We start from the raw sequence: 23,791 nt of genomic DNA, 5'->3' as shown, positions 1-23,791 counted from the left end.
AGCGTCGCCCGGCGGAGCCGAAGCCGCTCTGGCGGATATGGCCTATCAGCAGGCTCTTTTCATCCAGATGATGACGGGCGGTCAACTTCCTGGGCAAGCCGGACAGTTGGTAGGAGATCCTCAATCACCCTGGGCATCCGGCGGAGCCGCCGGTGGAGGAGGGCAATCGGGGATTCCGGGGGCCGGCCCGCTGGCCGATCCCGGTCTCAATCCCGAGACGATGGAGCCGTTGCCCGAGCCGATGGAAGCCAATCCGTCGCACGTGTTCCAGTGTCTGGTGTGCAGCGTGTTTTGCGGCGACATGGCCAAAGTGGTTGCCCAGCACGTCGCGGCCGATCGATCGCGTCAGCGCGAGCACGAGGCCCTGCTCCTCATTGGCGGCCATTACCTGTGTCGATTGTGCGCCTACAAGACGACGCTCAAAGCTAATTTCCAGCTGCACTGCAAGACGGACAAGCATTTGCAGCGGCTCCAGCACGCCACCCACATCCAGGAGGGCGGAGCCCGCAACGACTGGAAATTGCAGTACGTGACGAGCACGACCAATCCGGTCCAGCTGCGCTGCAACGTCTGCACTGTGTACTACACCAACAGCGTCCACAAGCTCCAGGTGCACGCGGCCAGTCCCCGCCATCAGCTGGCCGTCGAGCTCTTCCGCTTCGTCTCGGATGAGGCGGCGGCTCTGGGCCGCTCCGCCAGCGGAGTCCAGTACCAGTGCCGACTCTGCCAGTGCGACTGCCCCAGCAAGACGGCCCTTCTCCAGCACGCCCGCTCGCTGCGCCACTGCCAATTGGAACAGTTGGCCGAGCTTCAGCGGCGCAGCACGGCCGGTCCCAAGGAGCCGATGCTGGGACCGCTGGAACTGCGCGACCTTTTCGCCGTCGTCTCTTCCGGCAGCGATTCGGACGACGAAGGAGCGGCGGCACCACCACAAGTCAATCCAGGCAATGGGCCACAGGTACTTGTGTGTGTTTTTGTTAACCTACGCTCGGTATTTTTTTGTGTGAAGTATTTCGTGTCCACACGCGTTCCATCTCAATCACAACGAAGCATCTTTCGACTCCGCCCACCTCTATACCTCCTCCTCCTCCTCATGGTTGCGCAATCCATCGCTGCTCTCTCGTGTGTGTCTTTATTAAGACAACAACACCAACTGAAAATAGCCTCCCCACCCCCCTTCATTTGAAAATTTAAAAAAAAAAAAAAGGGGGGAAAATGCGATAGCCCAAAGCACGGGCAATTTGAAATTTGACACAGTAGCACCAAAAGAAAAAATAAAAAAAAGTCAATTTTTTTTTTTCTTTTTTCTTTTTTTTAAATATAAAAATACCTACGAAAAAATTTGAACGCCTCTCATAACGCCGAGAAGAAAAAAGAAGAAGAAGAGCCGACCGTATAATATACAAGGTGTCAAAGATGACTCTCTATCTCTTCCTTCTCTCTTATTTTATTCCTCGTGGTCCTCCTATCATCCGGCGATATAGGAAGCGAAACACAACCCCACCTTTGATTATTTATTAGACGATATTTACATTTATGGAGGTTCGGTGGTTGGAGCTGGTGTGAGGGTTCTTTCCTTCTTCCCTTTTTATTTCTTTTCGGGAAGGCCCCTGAGGGAAACGTTGCGCGCTCAGCCGCATCTTCTTTTTTTATTTTTCTTCTTTTTCTTAAAAAATAAAGAAAAAAGGGCCGGGTGTTGATTTTATGGCGGTCCGCTCGACACGCACGGGGCGCCCGGTAATTTGGCACGCTATAGTTGCCTCCTTTTTTTTCTTTTTCTTCTTCTTTTCTTTTCTCCCTCTTCTCTTCAGCCCCCTTCTATACTCTCCTCTTCGGGAGAAGATGGGGGCCGCCTTCAAGTCAGCCGTTGTTATAGCCTCCAGCTCGCCGTATGTAGATGTGTCGGCTCGTCCTTCTCTCTCTCTCTCCTGCTGGCTGGCTCTCGCTCGTCTTTACTTGCTAGCGATATGCAGTTATGCACCTTGTTTTCCCCAAGACTTTGGGGTATTTATCGTGTGCGCGCTCGCACTGAGACAGAATGATGAAATGAAATGTTAATGTGCTCCGCTCTATTTCTTTACTCTCTCTCTCTCTTTTTTATTTATTTTTTTATTTATTTATTTTTTTCCTTTTTCGTGATCTTGTCGTGTTGGCCTTCATCGGCGAGGCGCGCGTGCCCGTGTGGTGAGTCCACTTCGCCGTGGCACGATTGATTTGATTTGAATTTTTTTTCTTACTTCTTTTTCTTCTTTCATTTGTCAATATTCATGTAATATCTCCCGGCTGAGAACTAAACCAAAAAAAAAACAAAACAAAAACACCCACCCACCCACCCACCTCCCTCCCCACCCCCACTAGTCTGTGCACTTGCAGCTTATGTAAGACGGAGGGAAAAAGAATCAGAGAGAGAGAGACAGACAAGTCGTGAAATCACAAAAGAAAACGGTTTGGATTGGATCACGAATGAGTCATTTGCGGCCGGCCGGAAAGTACGCGCGCGCAACGTCGCATTCCTCACCTCTTTTTTTTTCTTTCTTTTTTAAAATTTATTCAAAATGATTGTAATTATTTTTCTCTATTTTATATATATATATTTTTTTTTTTTTGTTCTGTGCGGTTTTGATATTCCGGAATGAAATCAAGGCCAACTCCTCCCTTCCAACTCCTCTCATTATCATCCTGTTCTCTTCTCTTCTTTCCTTCTACCCCCCCCCCCTTTATTCTATTTTAAATAGTTGTGATTGTTATTACGCCATACGACGATGATGGCTACCTCGAATGAATAAATAATTCGTCTTTTCCTTCTTCTCATTCCTTTGGAACCCTCCAACTTCTGCTTCTGCTTCTTCTTCTCCTCTCCCAAATTGCTGTGGCTCTCGTTATTTGACAAGGAGACGAAAAAGAAAAGAAAAGAACCAAACCCGCTTATTATACAAAGACTCACAAAGACCAAGCCGATGGGGTGGTGACTACACAATGTGATGATTACACACACACACACACAGACACACAGAGAGAGAGAGAGAAACAGAGCGCATAGAAGAGAGAAAGGAAGGATGCATTGACATGTCACCTGTATGTATTTCTCTCCATATGGTCAGATGAAATCGCTCTCTGACCCCCTCTCCCTTTTCCTACGCCATGGATTGTGTTTGCATTTCGTCCGGAGAGAGAGAAAGAAAAATTTGTGTTTTGTTTGAATAAAAAAGCGCATCACGACCCCAGTTGCACGAACGGGACTCGGCTCTCTCCCTCCCTCGTTTTTCGTGGCGTATAAAAACCGACAATCTGTCGACCAAATGAGACGACACACATTAAAAAAAAAATAGACGCAGGAACACGCGGGGGTCATTGTCTGTTCAATCAAAATGACAGAACCAGCTGCGGCCTATATGGGGAGTAGTCTATATCATCCTCTTTTCGTTACATTTTGGAGTTTTATGTATTAGCATATGTTCTCATTAGAAAACAGACGATTTTGAAATGGGGAGAGAGAGATAACAAAAAAAGAAAAAAAAAAGTTGCATTTAGTTTGGAACCGGACGTGGGACCGACGTCATAGCAAACCCGAAATATGTTGTCAGCTTTCTAATAATAAATTGCGTGTTTGTTTTCTGTGTTTGTTTAGAAGGTGAAAACTACTGGCCGAACCGGGAAGAGCTACTCCGACAACTGCGACAACAACAACGAAAGCTCTCCAACAACAACAACAGCAGCAAGGTGAACAAATGGCCAACAACAACGACAGCAAAGCGTCAATGGAACAGCAGCAGCAGCAGCCGGGCAACCAGGGATTGAGTTGTCCCTTGTGCCAGAACCGTTTCGCCGACCGGGCCCAAGTGGAGCAACACGCCGCCACGGTGCACAACGTCAACGCCGAGGGTTTGGAACGGCTCATGCTGCTTGTCGAACAGGCCAACTGGCTCAACGCAGCCATGCAACAACAACAGCAGCAACAACAACAACAGCAGCAACAACAACAACAGCAACAACAGCAGCCACAAGGTAACAAAGTAGTGCGACCTGAGGAAGATTCCCGGCACGAATCGCCGACCTCTGGCGAGGACGAAAGCGAAACTTTGACTCCTGCAGTGGCCCAGGTTCACCAGCAGCGCGGACAACAACAACACTGGTGCCCCCCGCTGCCACGGTCTCTGAGCGGCACGCCTACAAGTACCGGTGCCCTCAGTGCTCGCTGGCCTTCAAAACGCTGGACAAGTTGCAGCTGCACTCGTAATATCACGTCATCCGCGACGCGACAAAGTGCCCGCTCTGCGGCCGTTCTTTCCGCTCCATTTTGTCACTGCAAAAGCATCTGGAGAACTCGCACGCCGAGCTGACGGACGAGGAGGCCAATGTGTTGAGGCAGAGCCTCTTGTCGCATCCGCTGCTCCTCAGCGGACTGGCCGGTCAGGCCAGCGAGGCCGCCATTAGCGAGTACTTGCGCCGCGAACAGGCGGCAGCCGCCGAACTCTCTGGAGGCGAAGACAAAATGGACCAGGAAGACTCTGGATTGCTGCAGAATTCCACCCTGCTAGCCACCACCATGGACGAAGGACAGGAGGAGAGCGAAGAGATGGATCAGGACCAGATGGGCCACGATTCCGGTCTCCTTCACAGCAGCCAGAGGGGTGGAGGAATGTCTGGCGGAAATGTGAGCGGAGGCGGCAACAACGGCGAGCCGGTCCACCAGGGGACTCCGCTGGAAGAATACCTCAACAGCGCCTTGGTGGCGGAAGAAACGTACGCCGACCCGGTGCGCCGCCACAAGTGCCACCGGTGCAAGATGGCGTTCACGTCGCAGAGTTACCTGACTAGTCACAACAAGACGATGCAGCACCGCAAGGGCGAAAAGCTGCACTACCCCATGGAGAAATACCTGGAACCCAACCGGCCGTTCAAGTGCGACGTCTGCAAGGAGTCGTTGACACAGAAGAACATCCTCCTGGTTCACTACAATTCCGTCAGCCATTTGCACAAGCTCAAAAGGGCCGCTTGGCCAGTTCCAACTGCTCGACGGGAGCTGCCAACGCCAACAACGAGTCACCGGCTGGGAACAAGCCGTGGAAGTGCAACATTTGCAAAGTGGCCTACAGTCAAGGCTCCACCCTGGACATTCACTTGCGCTCCGTTCTCCACCAGACGAGAGCCTCCAAACTGCAAGAGCTGGCCGCTGCCGGTCAGATTGATTTGACCCGGCCGTTGATCGAGCAGCCGGCTCCTGGCACAGCCGTGAGTCACACCCTGAGCTCGCCCGAATCGCCCGCCCTGCCCGGCCGTAAAACTAGTCCCGTCGAGAACGGACTAGATCAACAGCAACAGCAGCAACAACAATTGGCCATGGCCCTGGGACAACTCTACGGGCTGTCGCCCGAGCAGATATTCCAGCAGCAGCAGCAGCAACATCTGGTCCAGCAGTATTACTCGGCCGTTGGATTCAATAATGTCGACAACAACTGGCCCAACAACGCCAAGACGGCCGAGCCTGCCGCCGAGTCGCCTATTGCCCTGCCCGACGACAACACCAACAACAACAACAAGCTGAGCCTGCCGGCTCGCCGCTCTTCGCGCATGCTCAAGCACCTGCTGGGCAGCTACGGCTTTGAGCTGGTGATGCAATTCAACGAATGTCACCAGAAGCAAAGCGGTGCCGGCCAACCCAAACAGCAACAACAGCAGCTGAGAGGAGAGGAGCAACAACAACAGCAACAAGCGAGCGGCGGCGTCAATCTCAACAATTCGACTGCCAGCAGCAACGATCCGGCGGAAGAGGAGAACAAGGAGAACGCCATGGAGACGCAAGACGCTCAATCAGGAACGGATAAAGCCCCTGAAATCCAGCGCTGCGTCTGCCCGCTCTGTCACAAGAGTTTCTCCAGCATTTGGGTTCTCAAGGCTCACAGCGAGGAGGTCCATCGCCAGATGGTTCCGCCCCATTGCGTCGAACAATGCGCCGACGAAATCAAGAGGACGGCCAATTTGAATAATACTTCCGCCTCCACTCCGGCTGGAGTGGGGCCACATTTGTCACCCGTCGAACGGCTCCCGCCACCTGGCAATATCGACAGACCCGAACGCGAACCAACCGCCGATCTTCCGGCTGAACTTTCATCGAAACCGACAACTGTGACTAACCGACCGGAGAACACTCCGACTCCGCGAACGGCTACTTCGACTCCGATTTCAACCAGTGCTGCCGAATCGGCTGCCCAGGCTCAGGCCCAGCAGCAGGCTGCCCAACTGCAGCAGTCTCAATCGTTGGCCCAGCAGATGAGCGACATGCAGGGGGTTCTCAACGCCATGGGCTTGGCTTCCCAACTGCAACAGCAATTCAACCCGATGAGGATGGGTCTGGCCGGATTAGGCCTTCACGGTGCTGCCGGGCTCGGTTTCAACATGCCGGCCGCCGCTTTGGCCGCTATGAACATGCAACCACCTTTGATGAATCCTTTCATGATGGCCGCCGGCCACTTTGATCCCATTCAAGCTGCCATGGCCGCCCAGGCTGCACAAAACAATCCTTACTTGCAATCCACCATGGATCAGCAAGCCGGACAATTCGCCAAACAGCAGCAACAAATGCTCCAACAGCAGCAGCAGCAGCAACAACAGCAGCAGCAGCAGCAACAGCAATCCGCCGCCGGTAGTTCTGCAGCGAACAATTCGCAGGTAGGAGGTTCGGCCAATGGCCAGCAGCAACAACAACAACAACAGCAGCAGCCGGGTCAGCAACAAAAGAGGGCTCGAAAGAGGATCAGTGACGACCAGTTGAAGATTTTACGAGCTCATTGCGATATCAACAATTCACCGTCGGAGGAAACCATCGCCGAAATGGCCCGCCAGTCTGGCTTGCCTCCCAAAGTCATTAAACATTGGTTCAGCAATACGCTGTTCAAGGAGCGCCAGCGCAACAAAGATTCGCCCTACAACTTCAGCAACCCGCCCAGCACGACGCTCAACCTGGAAGAGTACGAGAAGACGGGCGAGACCAAAGTCACTCAACTCAAAGCGGAATAGCAAATGGAAATTCAAAGGGCTCTGATCAGCACGCGGCCCACGCCGGCCACCAACAGCAAAGCGGCAAAGACGGCCGCTGCGGCTGCAGCAGCCGCCGCCGCCTCCACCGCAGCAGCAGCAGCGTCGATGGCCTCGGTCGCTCCACCAGCTACACCCGAGGCCGTTCAAGTCAAGAAAGAAGTGGTGGCGGAAATCGGGAAATGCCCGAACCAACAGCCGAAGAAACTGCCAGTCGTTCGACTCCACAAATGCTGCCAACGACACCCGGCAATCCGTTCCACATCCGAAGCGGATCGCCCATGACGAACCTTTCATTGGCCTCTCTCATCAATTCGCAACTGAACGTCGACACCAAGAACTGTCACCTTGGACCGGGCGGAGGCATGTTCCCTCCTCGCCCGACCACCAGCGGATCGGCTCTTCCTATTCCCGCTGCCGCCGGACTGGCCGGTTTGAGCCCAGGCCGCATGAGCAGTGACCAAAGCCCGTTCAACTTTTTCGCTACTTCGACGCCATTGCCGATGGCTCCTCTGACTCCTCCAGGCGGTGGCGGAGGCAACTCGAGCAGCGGAGGCGGCGGTCCTTGATCATCAACTGGCAAACGGGCCAACCGGACGCGCTTCACCGACTACCAGATCAAGGTACTGCAAGAGTTCTTTGAGAACAACGCTTACCCTAAAGACGACGATCTCGAGTATCTCTCGAAACTGCTCTCACTCTCACCGAGAGTCATTGTCGTCTGGTTCCAGAACACCCGTCAAAAGGCTCGCAAAGTCTACGAGAATCAACCGCCAGTGGCCGGAGGTGCCGGTGATCCGGCCTCCACTTCGGGATCGGCCACGCCAGGCTCTGGAACGTCGGGCGGAGGAGGAGCCGGAACCGACCCGGACGGCTCGGCCCGTTTCCAGCGCACGCCAGGACTCAACTACCAGTGCAAAAAGTGTCTGCTGGTGTTCCAGCGCTATTACGAGCTCATCCGCCATCAGAAAACTCACTGCTTCAAGGAGGAAGACGCCAAACGATCGGCCGTGGCTCAGGCGGCCGCTGCCCAGGCTGCCGCTTGCTTCTCGTCGTCAGACAATGACAATAGCAATTCGAGTTCATTGGCCGACGCTTCCGTCATGAGCGGAACGGCCTCGTCATGTGGTGCTGCCCCTCAATTGACCATTTTACCGAAATCATCGTCGTCGTCAACCATCATCAAGACGGAATCCAACGTGGCTGCACCCCCACCGCCGCCACCCAAACAGCCGGAAATGTTCCAAACTCAGCCGGCCCAGCAGCAGCAGCAGCATCAGCAAAACCAACAGTCGCAAAACGATTCCGCTTTCCACTGCGAGCAATGTGGCTTGACATTTTCGCGATTCGATTTGTGGCGCGAACATCAAATCGTCCACATCATGAATCCGGATCTCTTCTCGGGTGGCGCCGCCGCTGCCAAAATGGCGACCGGAATGGAGACTCAGTATGCAGCTCTACTTCAGCAGCATCAAGCTGCCGTCGTGGCGGCTGCGGCCGCTCAACTCTCGGCCAGTCTGCCGGCAGTCAGCGCCGGAAGCAGCGGCCAAATGACCCCGCCATCCTCTGGCTCCCTGATTCCGTCTGGAAGCAAGCGGAAGCACGAAGTGGTTGAGGACGACGAAGAGCGTGGTGGTGGCGGAGGTGGATGCGGTGGCAGCGGAAGCGTAGGTGGTGGTACCGACGGAGACGGACAACCGCGCGACAAGCGTCTGCGAACGACGATCCTGCCGGAGCAGCTGGATTTCCTGTACCAGCAGTACCAGCTGGAATCGAATCCCTCTCGCAAGATGCTGGAGACGATCTCACGCGAAGTCGGACTCAAGAAGCGCGTCGTCCAGGTCTGGTTCCAGAACGCTCGAGCCAAGGAGAAGAAGAACAAGTTGAACGCTCAGAAAGCGGCCGGCGATTTGTCCGCAATCGAGAGCAACGTCGGCGCGAAACAGCCGGACGGTTGCGATCTTTGCGACTTCAAATATTCGCACAAGTACGCTGTCCAGGACCACATTGTCACGCATCAGCATATCGAGCGCGTCAAAATCCACGTGGCCGAGCAGTCGGGAAAGCACGGTGACGACATGCCGACCTCGGTCGCCCGTTCTTCTAAGGGTGGAGGACATCAGCAAGAAAGTCAGGAGCCGTCGACGCCGACACCTGTCGGTGGATCCAGCGCCGAGACGACGACGTCGCCACCCAACAGCAGCAACGCGACGGAATCGGCCCAGCTAGAAGCTCTGCTCCTTCACCAACTCTACGGAATGGGCTACGGAGCTGCCGGAGTTCCAGCTGCAGCCTTGGCTGCTGCCGCTGCCGCCGCAGCCGCATCGTCCTCGTACAACAACTCCCAGCAACAGTCGAGCACCAACGTCATGGCCGGCGGTGAGTCTTGACACGATCCATTCTCAAACCTTCTCAACGTCTTGTCATACTCGTCTTGAAAGTTGAAAGAAAACGCGCATTCCGGCCTGTTTAAAAGACGTTAGACACTCGATTTGGTCATCTTTCATTAGTTCGTGCGGAACGATCCGTTTGATGAGAGGCCAACAGCAACCCAAACAAAACAAAAAGGAAAAAAAAAAAAGATTGTCTTGTTGTTTCCATTCGTTTTGGATATTTGTATGTGTGTCTATCTATCTATCTATCTATCTATCTATCTATCTGTTATTTTGGAATAGGATGGGATTTGGGGTGTGTGTAGGCGAAGGCAGCACACACAAACACCTGCACAGACGGGAATCCGATGAGGTAGAGGGATTAATTAGTTTTCCTTAGCGGGAGATTCCTGCATTTTGAATAAATTAATTGCATCGGCGCGCGTAGCAGCAGCCAAAACGGCCACGCCCTTTCTCTCTCTCTCTCTCTCTCTCTTCGGCTCTTCATCTTTTTTTTGGGTTTTTTGTTTTGTTTTCCTCCTTTTTTTGTTTGGGTGGGAAAAAAATGTTTTCCGAGTGGAATGAAGAAAGAAAGAATGAATGAAATAAAAGGAAAGAAGAGAACACAGTACGACAGCGGGGGTGGTCGTGGCTTGTCTTACTACATCACCTGGGCCGCTACGTTTCAGATGGGGGCCGGCCTTTTTTCTCTCTCTCTCTCTCGTCCTCTCCAGTTTTTTACTTTTTCTTGGATTTCGTTTTTCATTTTCTCGTTTTTATTCCCTTATTGTTTTGTATTTATACATATCATTCTAGTGATTCAGATGCCCCCTTTTTTATATATTATTTCATTTTTTGTCAACTTTGACTCGGTCTCGTCCGCCGACACGTCATTGTTTTCCCACTGTTTGAAAAAAAAAAAGCCCCGTCCAATTTTTTCAAAGGAAATAAAAACGAAATCAAAATGCAACCAACAAACCGACGTTTTTGCCTTGTTTCTTTTTGTTTTGATTTATCAACGAAAATGAATAAAATAAAAAAAGCCGTGCACTAATTGCGTAACAGAAAGAATAAGCCAAAAGAGTAGCCTACGACGGGAGGAAAAAAAAAGTCTCGGGTTTTTTGTTTCATTCTCTTGTTGCCTTGACGAAAAAAGAGGACTGTTGTCGATTGTTTCGATTCGGTGACCTGTACACTCGGATTCGAAAAGTTTTTTATTTTATTTTTCCCCCTTTTTTATTGAACACAACAGCCATTTTGGAGCGCGGTGCGTTTCGCGCTCGGTGACTCGTTTTAAAAAAAGGGCAAAGAAAGGAGAGAGAGAGAGAAAAAAAGGGTGGCCTCCGGAGGTGTCTCTTCTTTTCTAAAAGAGGAAGAAGAAGAAGAAGCTCTGGCTCGCGCTCTCGGTATCAAGGTGCGGCGCTAATGGCAGCACTCTCTTTTTGTCGAATAATAAAACAGACAGATAGAAAAGACGAAGAAGAGAGAAACAATCAAACGTGTAGATCTATTGGGGGCGCACGCGCATCTGGTGTAATATATGTCCGTGTCAAAGCTGAGAGACCTGCAAGTCGAATTCAGCTCGCAACTATTTATTTTTTTGATGGAAGCTTTTTGCTTATTTCATTGCTCCGCCGACGTTTTAAGTTCCTCTTTCTACGAATCAAAAGAATGCAGGTCATTGTTTGTTTGAATGAGCGAGCGAGCGCGCCACCTTGACGCTGCCTTTTTGTTTCAGTCCGAGCCCGAGAAAGAGAGAAGGAATGATGAATCGATTGGAATTCTCTTCGTATGTATCATCCGAGCCCGAGAGAGCTGGAAATTCAAGGAATTTTTTTTTTCTTTCTTCTTTTCCCGTATTTTATTTATTTGGTTTCTTGTGTAAAAAGGTCACGCTCTTTGGCAATGGGCAGCAGCAGCAGCAGCTCACAGCATCTTCCCATTTTTGTGTTGTTCTCCTCTCGTCGTCGAGCGAGAGTCAGCTATCCGGCTGGCAAGCTCTCTTTTCGACATCGATCATAACCGTTCCCTTCATTTGTCTCCCGCTGCGCTGCCAAGTTCATCCCGACTTGAGTTCATTACGCCAGCGTCCTGCTGCCGCTTACCTTAAAAACCCAGCCAGATAGAAACACTATATAGGACTCGCTTTTCTTTATTTTTCTACTCTCCCATAAATGAGTATGTGTGTGTCTACCTGGCCATCTGTTTGTGTGTGCGTTGTACGCACGCGCTGGACTCGGCTCCGTATGTAGGTGAGCGCACAGCACATACTAAGAGTTGCAGGGCACGTGCTCGGGTCAATCGCGAGAGGTCAATCGCGTCGAGTACTTTTACTACTGCAACTACACCAAGGCGGTCTTGTAGCATGTGTGAGCACACAACTGACTTTTTTCTTTTTCTTTTTTTGAGAGATGTTTAAAATGCCGTCGTTGAAAAAGAAACAACACGGGAAAAAATAAAATAGGAAACATGGTGGATGCGCTCCAGGGCCAGCATCCACCAGAACCCTCATCATCATCTTTACCTTCTCGAGACCATCTGGGCAGCAGCATCTCTTGCTGGTTTTCTTCTCTCTCTCTCTCTCTCTCTCTCTAGTCTCAATCCCGCCCTATATTTAACGACCTATCTTAATTCCAATGCGTTAAGGTGTTGATTCATTTCTTTTTTCGGGTATAATGTTCTCTACCCACTGCCTCTCTATCTATCTATCTCGGGGAAAGGCCGAGAAAGAAATTTTGAATAAATAAATCGACATTCTTCTCTTGATGAATTTTTCAACTCCCCCGACTAGAAACATTTCCCCCCCTAAAAAAAAAAATTTCCCGTTGAAGAAAAGAAATTATTATAATAATAAACCACTATACGGTTAGAGAGAGAGAGAGAAATGGTGTAGATGTCGGGAGAGAGAGGCTGTGATTCGCTCAAGTCATTTGGGTCCCGTCAACGTTTTCTTTTATTTCCTTTCTCGATCGCGTCCGTGTCCTAACGTGAGCAGACAGTATGATATTAAAAACATCAACAAGTTTTTTTTTTCTTCTTCGTCTTCTTTCTATATCTCGAGTGCTATCTCTCTCTTTCTTCATTCCATTCGCTTTTAAGCTGTCGAGCCTTAACGAGCGTCTGACGCATCCAATGGCGTTTGGCTGACTAGGAATCATCATCATCGCCCGTTGTCGCTGCGTCCTCAGTCTCGTCTGTCTTCCGTGTTTGGTATTTCGCCAATTGTCTTTAGAATAAAGAAAGAATCTTTTATTTTGTCTTCTTCTTCTTCAGAGGTCAGACCTCGGCGGAAATTTCGGGTTTTCCGTTCGAGTTAATCATCTAAGAAAAAATCGGGGAGAGATTCGGTCGATTGCGTCAGTTTATGTCGAGTTGGCGTCGGCGGATAGGAAAGGCGGAGCTTTTTCCCCTCTAAGAAGAAAAGAAGAAGAAGAAGAAGAAAAAAAACGCGCAGTGACCAGGGGTCTTAATTAATTTAGAAAGATGACGTCAGCATGACGAGGTCCGTTTCCTTGTTCAAACAGAGCGCCAAAAGACTATGCCCACTTTAATAATTCCCTAAGACGGGACTGCCATATAGCTGCTGCTGCTGCTGCTGTCGAGGATATTTTTTCTTCTTCATCTTTCTTCTTCAACTCCTTCGTCTCGAAAATGTCCAGAAAGAAAAGGGAAAAAAAAAAACTCTGCCATGTCACCGCCACTCATTTCATCCGACTCTTCTTTTTTTATGATTTTGATTTTTCTACTTGGATAGATCCCCATGCGTGGATTGTACGCCTTCTCTTCTTTCACCTTCATTATATATTTCTTTTTTCTTTCTCTTGATTCTTCTACTTCTTCTTCTTCTACTCGATGGTAGAAGCAAACAGCAGCGCACCAAACACAAGGTTTCTTCTTCTTCTTCCTGACTCAGCTCCCTCCGCTCACTCTGCGTAATTAACGCCCGAGCCTCTGGGTAATTACGACCCGTGTGTTGCCGTGAACGCCTTAGCTCCTGCTTCTTTGAAGAAGAAAAAAAATGTCTACGACGTATGAATATTACTCAAGAGAGAGAGAGAGCTCTACCTTTTACACACACACAAAAAAAATTCCTTTTCTTCTTCTTTTTGTAGTCGTCATTGCTCGTTTCGTTTTTTTTTTCTTTTAGATAGTTAAATAATGACCGAAGGACCCCGGACGATCGTGACCAAGTTGGGGTCTCTCGGATCTGATAGTTTCCTTTTAGACTATTACGGAACTATTACTAGACGTCTTGTAGCACATAAATATGGAAGGATATCACTGTCTACATCATCATCACCACCATTACGATTTCAAAGTCGTAAATGTGTTTTTTTTTCTTCTTCTTCTTCTCTCCCCTTGGTGAAGTGATGACCAAAGCAAAAACTATTTTTTTATATAAAATTTTCGAGGTTGTATCGGGGAACCAAAAAAAAAAAAGTTTTGACGGGGATTTTTTTCGAGGTGACGGTTGTAGTTTGTTCTCATCGATTTTTTATTGACGTTGAAACTTAATTTTTTTTCTTCTGGATAACTCGGCGCGTTTATATGTTTAAAAAAAGACGAGGGACGCTATACTTCCTGCCCACCTGCGAGCACCGGACGGGAAATCATGAATCGATTACACGAAACGCTCAGTTCCAACCCGACAGACACGTGAAGAAAAAGCGACAGATCAATACCCTAATAACAATAAAATCATCATCATCGTATATTGCAGCAAACATTGAATTATTTCCATAGCGGAGTATATCTTTGGAAAATGCGTTTTTTTTTTTCGTTCGTGTCTGTCGGATTGGAAACGCTCCCAGCATAAGAATCGGCATGGCGAATTCCACAGTCGAATGTGTTCAGGATTTTTCTTATTATTATTTTTTGTCGTTTTTATAATTATGGAAAAAGAGGAGAATGGTGGCGTCTTATGAGAGAGCGCATACCTTTGGTGTCTTCGAGTGACAATTATCAGTGCCAGAGGGCAGGCACTTTGAAGACGAGCGGCTTCGTCAACATCCCACCGCTATGTTTTTATACACACACACACACACATACGTACCTCCTATAGGTATCTACAGGGTACTGTAGTTTGTGTATTTTATCCATCGCAGCTTTTATTTGTTGCCTTCCATCTTCTTGCATCCTCCACTCGATCGTCCTCTTCTCTTTTTAGAGATTCTTTTGACTGGGCTCTGGTGGAATAAGACTCGCAACTTCTCCTGGGCAGCAGCAGCAGCAGCAAGTAGTGTGCGCGCTCTATTCACTCTCTCACACCTGGGCTCAACTTTTTATTTCCCTTCCCCACTTCTTTCTCTCCTCTCCCCCCACATATTTTTTTTATGATATTTCTTCACTTTTTCTTCTTCTACCTTCCAGCCCTGGTCCCGAAAATTCTATTGCACCGTCAGGCTGACGGTGCTCGAATGGGGTTTTGCGCTATTGCACCGTCAGGCCGCTAGAGGCGCTCTGACGGTTGGGGGTACCCCTCTCTAGTCTCTACATCTGACGGCTGGGTATACGGACCCTATCCCCCCTTTCCAGAACCGTCAGGCCGTTAGGGGCGCTGTGACGGCCGGGTGTGCCCTCCCCCTATCTGACGGCTGGGTGTGCCCTCCCTCTTTCTGACGGCTGGGTGTACCCACCTTTCCAGAACCGTCAGGCCGCTAGAGGCGCTGTGACATTTAATCGGGGATACCTTATACAAAATGTTGTTTTTTTAAACTAATATTTGTATGTTCCAGTTACCTATCCAGAAGTACTTTGCTCAGCGTTACGTAATTTTTAGAAAAAATAAAATGAAATTGAATATGTTTACACAATAAGTACTCTCAGCAACATACTCATCATAAAATTTAATTTAACGTACTTAAATTTACATAACTCCTGTTCAATACTTACGATTAGAACCAATTATTTTTTTATTACCTTTAACGCTGAGCAAAGTACTTACACTGTGAGGTCCTCGTGTGTAAATGATAGAAAGTAAAGTAATTAAAGTTTCATTAAGCATATAAATTTTTAAAGTACGATTTGCCCAAACACCCACACTATATTCTTCCCTCGACCTTACTGAAAGATTTTCATTTCTACACTCCAACTTTAACCACATTCTGTGCAGACTGAAATTGTACAATGCAAATATTAAAAAAAAATTATGAATAAGGTAATACATCCCCGATTAAATGTCACAGCGCCTCTAGCGGCCTGGCGGTTCTGGTACACGGTACGGTACACCCAGCCGTCAGAAAGGGGAAGGGTTATTCCAGCCGTCAGAAAGGGGTAGGGTAGGAAGGTTGTCTTAGGTCGTCGTTGATAATTGTATTGTTTTTGTTATCAATTTAACTTGCGGTTTCGGTTTTGAATTTTTGATCGTTTATTCTGCCATGTCGTTAGCCATTGCTTCTCCTTAGCCTCCTTCTCCTTTCGTCTCTTTCACGTAACCCAACTGGGTTGCGTCGAATGCTTTCCTTTCTCTCAACATTTTGTCAACATATTGAGGATTCTTTTTTTCTTCTACTTAAAATTTTCTTTTTATTTCATTTCGCTCACGGCCGGGAAAATGCTGCGCTATGAAATCAAAATGCATTTGAAGTGCAAGAAAGAAGCGAGCAGTATCTAATAAAGAAAATATGTTAGGAATTGAGTAATCTATAAATTTAATTTTTGCAACCTTGTGCATTCCATCTACCAGCACGTCGTCCCTTACGCCCTGAATCAGAATTCCCCATATCAATGACTTGTGGACTAGTACGTAGTGGACTAGTACTAGGTATTAAATTTAACTTGCGGTTTCGGTTTTGAATTTTTGATCGTTTATTCTGCCATGTCGTTAGCCATTGCTTCTCCTTAGCCTCCTTCTCCTTTCGTCTCTTTCACGTAACCCAACTGGGTTGCGTCGAATGCTTTCCTTTCTCTCAACATTTTGTCAACATATTGAGGATTCTTTTTTTCTTCTACTTAAAATTTTCTTTTTATTTCATTTCGCTCACGGCCGGGAAAATGCTGCGCTATGAAATCAAAATGCATTTGAAGTGCAAGAAAGAAGCGAGCAGTATCTAATAAAGAAAATATGTTAGGAATTGAGTAATCTATAAATTTAATTTTTGCAACCTTGTGCATTCCATCTACCAGCACGTCGTCCCTTACGCCCTGAATCAGAATTCCCCATATCAATGACTTGTGGACTAGTACGTAGTGGACTAGTACTAGGTATTAAATTTAACTTGCGGTTTCGGTTTTGAATTTTTGATCGTTTATTCTGCCATGTCGTTAGCCATTGCTTCTCCTTAGCCTCCTTCTCCTTTCGTCTCTTTCACGTAACCCAACTGGGTTGCGTCGAATGCTTTCCTTTCTCTCAACATTTTGTCAACATATTGAGGATTCTTTTTTTCTTCTACTTAAAATTTTCTTTTTATTTCATTTCGCTCACGGCCGGGAAAATGCTGCGCTATGAAATCAAAATGCATTTGAAGTGCAAGAAAGAAGCGAGCAGTATCTAATAAAGAAAATATGTTAGGAATTGAGTAATCTATAAATTTAATTTTTGCAACCTTGTGCATTCCATCTACCAGCACGTCGTCCCTTACGCCCTGAATCAGAATTCCCCATATCAATGACTTGTGGACTAGTACGTAGTGGACTAGTACTAGGTATTAAATTTAACTTGCGGTTTCGGTTTTGAATTTTTGATCGTTTATTCTGCCATGTCGTTAGCCATTGCTTCTCCTTAGCCTCCTTCTCCTTTCGTCTCTTTCACGTAACCCAACTGGGTTGCGTCGAATGCTTTCCTTTCTCTCAACATTTTGTCAACATATTGAGGATTCTTTTTTTCTTCTACTTAAAATTTTCTTTTTATTTCATTTCGCTCACGGCCGGGAAAATGCTGCGCTATGAAATCAAAATGCATTTGAAGTGCAAGAAAGAAGCGAGCAGTATCTAATAAAGAAAATATGTTAGGAATTGAGTAATCTATAAATTTAATTTTTGCAACCTTGTGCATTCCATCTACCAGCACGTCGTCCCTTACGCCCTGAATCAGAATTCCCCATATCAATGACTTGTGGACTAGTACGTAGTGGACTAGTACTAGGTATTAAATTTAACTTGCGGTTTCGGTTTTGAATTTTTGATCGTTTATTCTGCCATGTCGTTAGCCATTGCTTCTCCTTAGCCTCCTTCTCCTTTCGTCTCTTTCACGTAACCCAACTGGGTTGCGTCGAATGCTTTCCTTTCTCTCAACATTTTGTCAAAATATTGAGGATTCTTTTTTTCTTCTACTTTAAATTTTCTTTTTATTTCATTTCGCTCACGGCCGGGAAAATGCTGCGCTATGAAATCAAAATGCATTTGAAGTGCAAGAAAGAAGCGAGCAGTATCTAATAAAGAAAATATGTTAGGAATTGAGTAATCTATAAATTTAATTTTTGCAACCTTGTGCATTCCATCTACCAGCACGTCGTCCCTTACGCCCTGAATCAGAATTCCCCATATCAATGACTTGTGGACTAGTACGTAGTGGACTAGTACTAGGTATTAAATTTAACTTGCGGTTTCGGTTTTGAATTTTTGATCGTTTATTCTGCCATGTCGTTAGCCATTGCTTCTCCTTAGCCTCCTTCTCCTTTCGTCTCTTTCACGTAACCCAACTGGGTTGCGTCGAATGCTTTCCTTTCTCTCAACATTTTGTCAACATATTGAGGATTCTTTTTTTCTTCTACTTTAAATTTTCTTTTTATTTCATTTCGCTCACGGCCGGGAAAATGCTGCGCTATGAAATCAAAATGCATTTGAAGTGCAAGAAAGAAGCGAGCAGTATCTAATAAAGAAAATATGTTAGGAATTGAGTAATCTATAAATTTAATTTTTGCAACCTTGTGCATTCCATCTACCAGCACGTCGTCCCTTACGCCCTGAATCAGAATTCCCCATATCAATGACTTGTGGACTAGTACGTAGTGGACTAGTACTAGGTATTAAATTTAACTTGCGGTTTCGGTTTTGAATTTTTGATCGTTTATTCTGCCATGTCGTTAGCCATTGCTTCTCCTTAGCCTCCTTCTCCTTTCGTCTCTTTCACGTAACCCAACTGGGTTGCGTCGAATGCTTTCCTTTCTCTCAACATTTTGTCAACATATTGAGGATTCTTTTTTTCTTCTACTTTAAATTTTCTTTTTATTTCATTTCGCTCACGGCCGGGAAAATGCTGCGCTATGAAATCAAAATGCATTTGAAGTGCAAGAAAGAAGCGAGCAGTATCTAATAAAGAAAATATGTTAGGAATTGAGTAATCTATAATTAAGACAAGGACATGAACACAAGAAGAGGAGATATGGCCTCTGCCAGAGTCCTCTGCAGTGGGATGCCAAGTACAATGGCACAGCCCAGCACAGCACACACACACAACCTGTTTGGCATGTTAATGGACCGGGGCTGGAAGGTAGAAGAAGAAAAAGTGAAGAAATATCATTAAAAAAAAAGATGTGGGGGGAGAGGAGAGAAAGAAGTGGGGAAGGGAAATAAAAAGTTGAGCCCAGGTGTGAGAGAGTGAATAGAGCGCGCACACTACTTGCTGCTGCTGCTGCCCATAATTTCATTTTGATTTTTTACGACGCTATTGGCAGTAACTTTTTCCTTTCCTCCCCTCTAAAGAAAAAGGCAACTTTTTTGCATCAGTTATATATGTTTGTGACCGTCGACTTCCTTTTTAACCTTTTTTTATTCTTTTCTTATAAAGTCAAAGAAATGCGGAAATTTAGCCGCCAGTCATCGCAAGATTTATTGCCATTATTCTCCTTTATTTGGTGTGGCAGAGACGGGGAATTCTTTTAATTTCGACAATTTCTTTTTTCCTTATTCAATTGCCCGTACTCTATTGATCTTGATCACAGACGCGCACTTTGAAACGACTGAAAACACACACGGCTGTTGACGATCCCAGAGCGCTGATAACAAGAAAACAACAAATTTTTATTCTCTTTCAAAAAACAAAATTAAAATTTTGTTGTTTTGTATATTTTCGATTTGATTATTTTGAAAGATGAGAAATTTGGGGGGTTTTTTTCCCTTTTTTTTTTGTCTTGAGAGAGATCCCGTTAAAAGTATTTATTATACATATATTTATTTATCTTTTTCTCTCGTCTAAAGAAAGAAAGAAAGAAGAGAAATGAGAGAGAGAAAGATGGACGGGCAGGCAGGGCAAAGGTTAAGCAGCGCTGTCAAGCGGCCGGTCGCGCTGCATGGTGCATGCCATAAGTGAGGGAGGATGTATATAAAAAGTATAGAAGCAAAGCCAAGGAAAAGGTGGACCCCACTCTTTTCCCGCAGCTTTCAATCCTCGGAGATGGGGCTGACTATCAACCAGCCACATCGCAAAAGCTTTTTTTTTCTCTGTTTCGTTGGACGTTGTTTGTTACCTGCATACGCCAACTTACAAGGCCAAAATGTTAAAGAAAGAAGAGAAGACGAAAGAAAAAAAAAGAAACCCCTCGCTGTGGATGACTCCTTTTACGTCCGGACTCTTCTCTCACAGCAGTCAACCCCCGACAGTGTGACTCTCTCTCTATGTGCGAGCAATACCTATAAGAACACACGGAGCATATTATAAAACCAACCTCTTCGTTCCCTCATCATCCCGCATACCACCAGCTCAACCCAACACACACACACACACCACACAGCTGTCCATTTAAATATACACGGCAATAATCCACGTGATCTTTCAAATAATTAAACACTTTTTTTTTCTTCTTTCAAATTCTTCCTTTTTTTATTTTTTTATTTGTGGGCTTCATATACCATCCGACCATGATGATGATGATTAGAATATTCCGGTGTAGCGCGTGCCGATCCAGCCGGAGAGCACGATTAGCATATTCATTCAACGTCATGTGTATCTCCGTTTGCATTCGATCTCTTATTGTTGTTCAGAGTCTCTTTTCTTTTCTTTGATTGTTAAACAACGACGAAGCGAGCAGAAAAGAAAAAGGAAAAAAGGAACAAATCAAAAGGAGAATCGCTCCGAGTCCTTACAAATCCGGCCGCATGCAGCGCCACTCTATTGCGCAGAAAAAGAATAAGAAAAAGAAGAAAAAAACAACTTGATTGCAAATTCCATCCTGAAAAAAAAAATGCGGTTTGGTGGTGTATTGCCTTGGATGGACTCCTCTCTTCGGAGGAGTCACTTGAATATTCATGTCACCGCGGTCAATCAAACCGCATTCCGATCCGTGTGGAGTCTAAAAAAAAATATTAGATATGTAGATGTATGTGAGTCTCACGACCGGAGCTAGGATGTGATTCACCGGCTCTATACGATCTCCTTATTTTTTTTCCCTTTTGATTTTTGGTTATGCGACTGCGACTTAAACATATTCCGAATCCCCCCATTGCTCTTGGGGCCAGCACGTCTTTTCTGATTGATTTCGATGGGCTTAGGTTTTTGAAATGAGCTTGACAGTGCCGAGGTCTAGAGAAAATTTTCATTCATTGAGCAAACTCCTCGCGGACGGAACTAATGGCGTGTGATGAATTGAAACACATTTTTTCTCTTTTTTTTTTCTTCTTCTCTCATTTGCTTGGATTTTTCATTCCACTCCGCCCCCACCACCACCGCGGCACCGCCACGATTTTGATTCCATTATATCAAAAAGAGAAGACGTTTGAAAATGTTTAGCTCTTTTATGTTGTCCAGTATTTAGAGAAGAAAAAAAGTAGTAAACTGTCATTAATCGTTTTGAAAATCCCCTCCCTACAATCGCGCATGTTCTTTACGCGCCCGTAGCGCTGCCGACACAACAGCAGCAGCACCTGGGCACCAAACTTCTTTTTCCTTATTTTTATGATTACTGCTATATATCCCCCCTCATCCAAACACACACACACACACACACAAAAAGGAGAAGAAAATAATCTTTTGAGTTTGCACTCGCGCTTTTGTGTCAAAAAAGGTTAAATACTTTAGACATTTCCTTGAAGAAGAAGAGATTTCTTACCTTCTAGATATATATTATATGTTGTTCACATCCCCCCTCGGTTTCCTTCTCTCCCCCCTTATTTCTTACATATATTATACCGCCCGCTAAACTTGTACAAGCAAAAGGTGACACATCTGCTGCCGATGCTGCTTTTTGATTTTTCCACTCGAGGTTTTCTTTTTTCTTTTCTGGGTTGTTTTTTTTCTTTTGTCTGGGACTTGGAAAAAATCAGTTAGGCAAGGTAGAGCACGTCTGTGGAGTCTGTCAGATTACCAGAAATAAGAGAAAATAACAAACTAGGTACAAAATGCTTCCTATCAACTTGGTAATAACGGACAAAGTGGTCGGTTGATGGACAGCTGTCGATCCAGATTTCGATCTCTTTTCTAGTTTTTTTTCTCGTCTCTCCATTTTCGTTATCTCGTGACTGCGGTCCGAAACGTCTTTTTATCTTGTACCCCATCACCGAGAGGGAAAGAAGGAAAACATTTGGTTCAAGTTAAAAATATCAGCTTGTGTAATTAAAAATGGATAAAAATGATGCGGTGTGGTCGCCCTTAAATTGCAATCTCATCTTCTCCCCCTTCTGTTGTATGAAAAAATAATAATAAAACGAGGACAAAATCTTTTTTTTTTTTTTACGAAATTATATTCACAGGTTTCCAAGTTGAAGGGTAGGGGGGGGGGGCCGGGGGGGGGGGGGGAGAACAGAGAAAAGTGACATTTCGGGTATTATTATTATTTTCTATGCACAAAGAACCCCCTCGTTACTAATTCCTACTTTCTTTCTTTCCCTTTTACATAATAAATAAATCCCTCCTTCCTGGAAATTTCTTTTTTTTCCCTCTCCCTACACAGTACATGTATCAATGCTTTTATTTCAACCCAAAAAAAAAAAAAAATTTTGGAAAAAAGGGGGCGCTCTTCTTACGTGAGCGGTGCTTAATGGTCTCCCTTCCGCTCCTCATCATTTGTCTCTCTCTCCCCTGATTTTTCTGTGATCCGTATCACACACAAACACACACGAGCAACTGCTTTTTATTTCTCATTCTACAGTAGCAGCTTTTTTCGGGGGTTTTGTTTTGTTTCTTTCCGATGGTGGGGTGATTCAATGCCCTTTTTTTTCTACTCCCTTATCTTCTCTTTTTTCTTCTTCTTCTTCTGTCGGCTGTGCATCGGATCGTTTTGTTCTGGCCGTGGGATCATTGCAGCTCTTGTGTTTAGATTTTCCAGCGTTTTTCCGTCCTTTTTTCCCCCAATTTTTCCCATCAGAAAATAGAAAAAAAAGGAAAACACACGCTACACACCCAATTCAATGTAGGATCATCGATCGAAGCTTTTTTTGGCGGAGAAGATTCGATGGAAATAATAACAACATATTTTTTCTTTCTTTCTTCCACCCCAACTCCGATGAATTTGTTGTGTGGTTGGTTTGAAATTTGATTGCGGTCTACCTTGGCCGGCAGCAGCCATGTTGATCCGACTGAATTTCAATCTCAAAATACTTTGGGTTGTTTTGTAAGTAGCTGCTCATTTCAAAAAAAGGAAAAAAAAAGGAACTGCGCTGCTCCCATCCTGGGCACTATTTAAGGTAGAAACGCGCAACTGGAGAGCCCTGTCGAGTCTCGAGTTCTTCTCGACCGGAACCAGAACGAAGAAAACTGCCGTCGGATCAAATTGCACTTTTCAGGCGGAAAGATTATTACACATAAACAATCTATATATAATATATGTACACGCTTAATTAAGAAATTGTTCATTCATCCGCACAAGAGGGGCCAGGGCAGGCTCATCTTCTTTCCAATAGACGAGCAGAACAAAAGGTAGTGAAAGAAGATGGGGGGTGGGGGGGGGAGAGAACTGTCATCAAGCTAATTACGTCGAGACCCTCTTGCCAGACTCTCTCTCTCTCTCTTTTGTCTCGGGGTTTCTTCTTCTTGCGGTCGGTTTTTGAGTCAGAAATGATTAGCAGCGCCATCGGGCGTGACCCCGATGTGCACTGGAACGTGCATATTACATCAAAAGCGCGGCGTATCCTATATAGTATATAAGAACAGAACCCATTCACAGTGCACTCTCAATAGGTTTCTTTTATTTTATTTTTTATTTTTCTTCTTCTTCTTTTCATTCCCCAATGTGCTGTGCAATAGACGAGGGTCCCCCCCCAACACACATCGTCGTTCGTCGTATATATGTACTTCTTCATCTTTTGTTATTCGCCGGTCACCGGCCTTCATTAGGCCTCAATCTATGTGATAATAACATCGACGGGCCTCTGCTGAGTGGATGGGGGACTCTCTTCTTTTATGTGGGTAGGCCCACTCTTTTATCACACGCATTTAAAAAAACAAGAGAAGAGGGGGATTTCTACATCCTCAATTTATCTCTCCTCTCTCTCTCTCTCTCTCTCTCTCGTGT

General features: G+C 46.1%; 1 protein-coding gene and 1 pseudogene across 1 annotated transcript; both read left to right on the top strand.

Annotated features, from left to right (window-relative positions):
- Positions 1 to 8: 8 nt before the first annotated feature.
- On the top strand, positions 9 to 3,726 carry LOC124343437 (zinc finger homeobox protein 4-like). Its single transcript, XM_046796746.1, has 2 exons — positions 9 to 958; positions 3,629 to 3,726. Exons 1-2 carry the CDS (start codon positions 38 to 40, stop codon positions 3,722 to 3,724), a joined length of 1,017 nt encoding a protein of 338 aa, XP_046652702.1. The 5' UTR covers positions 9 to 37; the 3' UTR covers positions 3,725 to 3,726.
- Positions 3,726 to 9,470, top strand: LOC124342868 (annotated as a pseudogene).
- The last annotated feature ends 14,321 nt before the right edge of the window (positions 9,471 to 23,791 follow it).

The sequence above is a fragment of the Daphnia pulicaria genome, chromosome 1 (assembly GCF_021234035.1).
Source record: "Daphnia pulicaria isolate SC F1-1A chromosome 1, SC_F0-13Bv2, whole genome shotgun sequence".
Taxonomy (NCBI): Eukaryota; Metazoa; Arthropoda; class Branchiopoda; order Diplostraca; family Daphniidae; genus Daphnia; species Daphnia pulicaria.
The sequence above is the reverse complement of the archived record's forward strand: the minus strand, read 5'-3'. Positions and strand labels throughout refer to the sequence as shown.

Excerpts from the sequence above, each read along its gene's own strand:
- LOC124343437 (XM_046796746.1), top strand. The coding sequence starts at position 38 with ATGGCCTATCAGCAGGCTCTTTTCATCCAGATGATGACGGGCGGTCAA. Across the intron at positions 959-3,628 it reads ATCCAGGCAATGGGCCACAG|AAGGTGAAAACTACTGGCCG; the intron begins GTACTTGTGTGT and ends GTGTTTGTTTAG.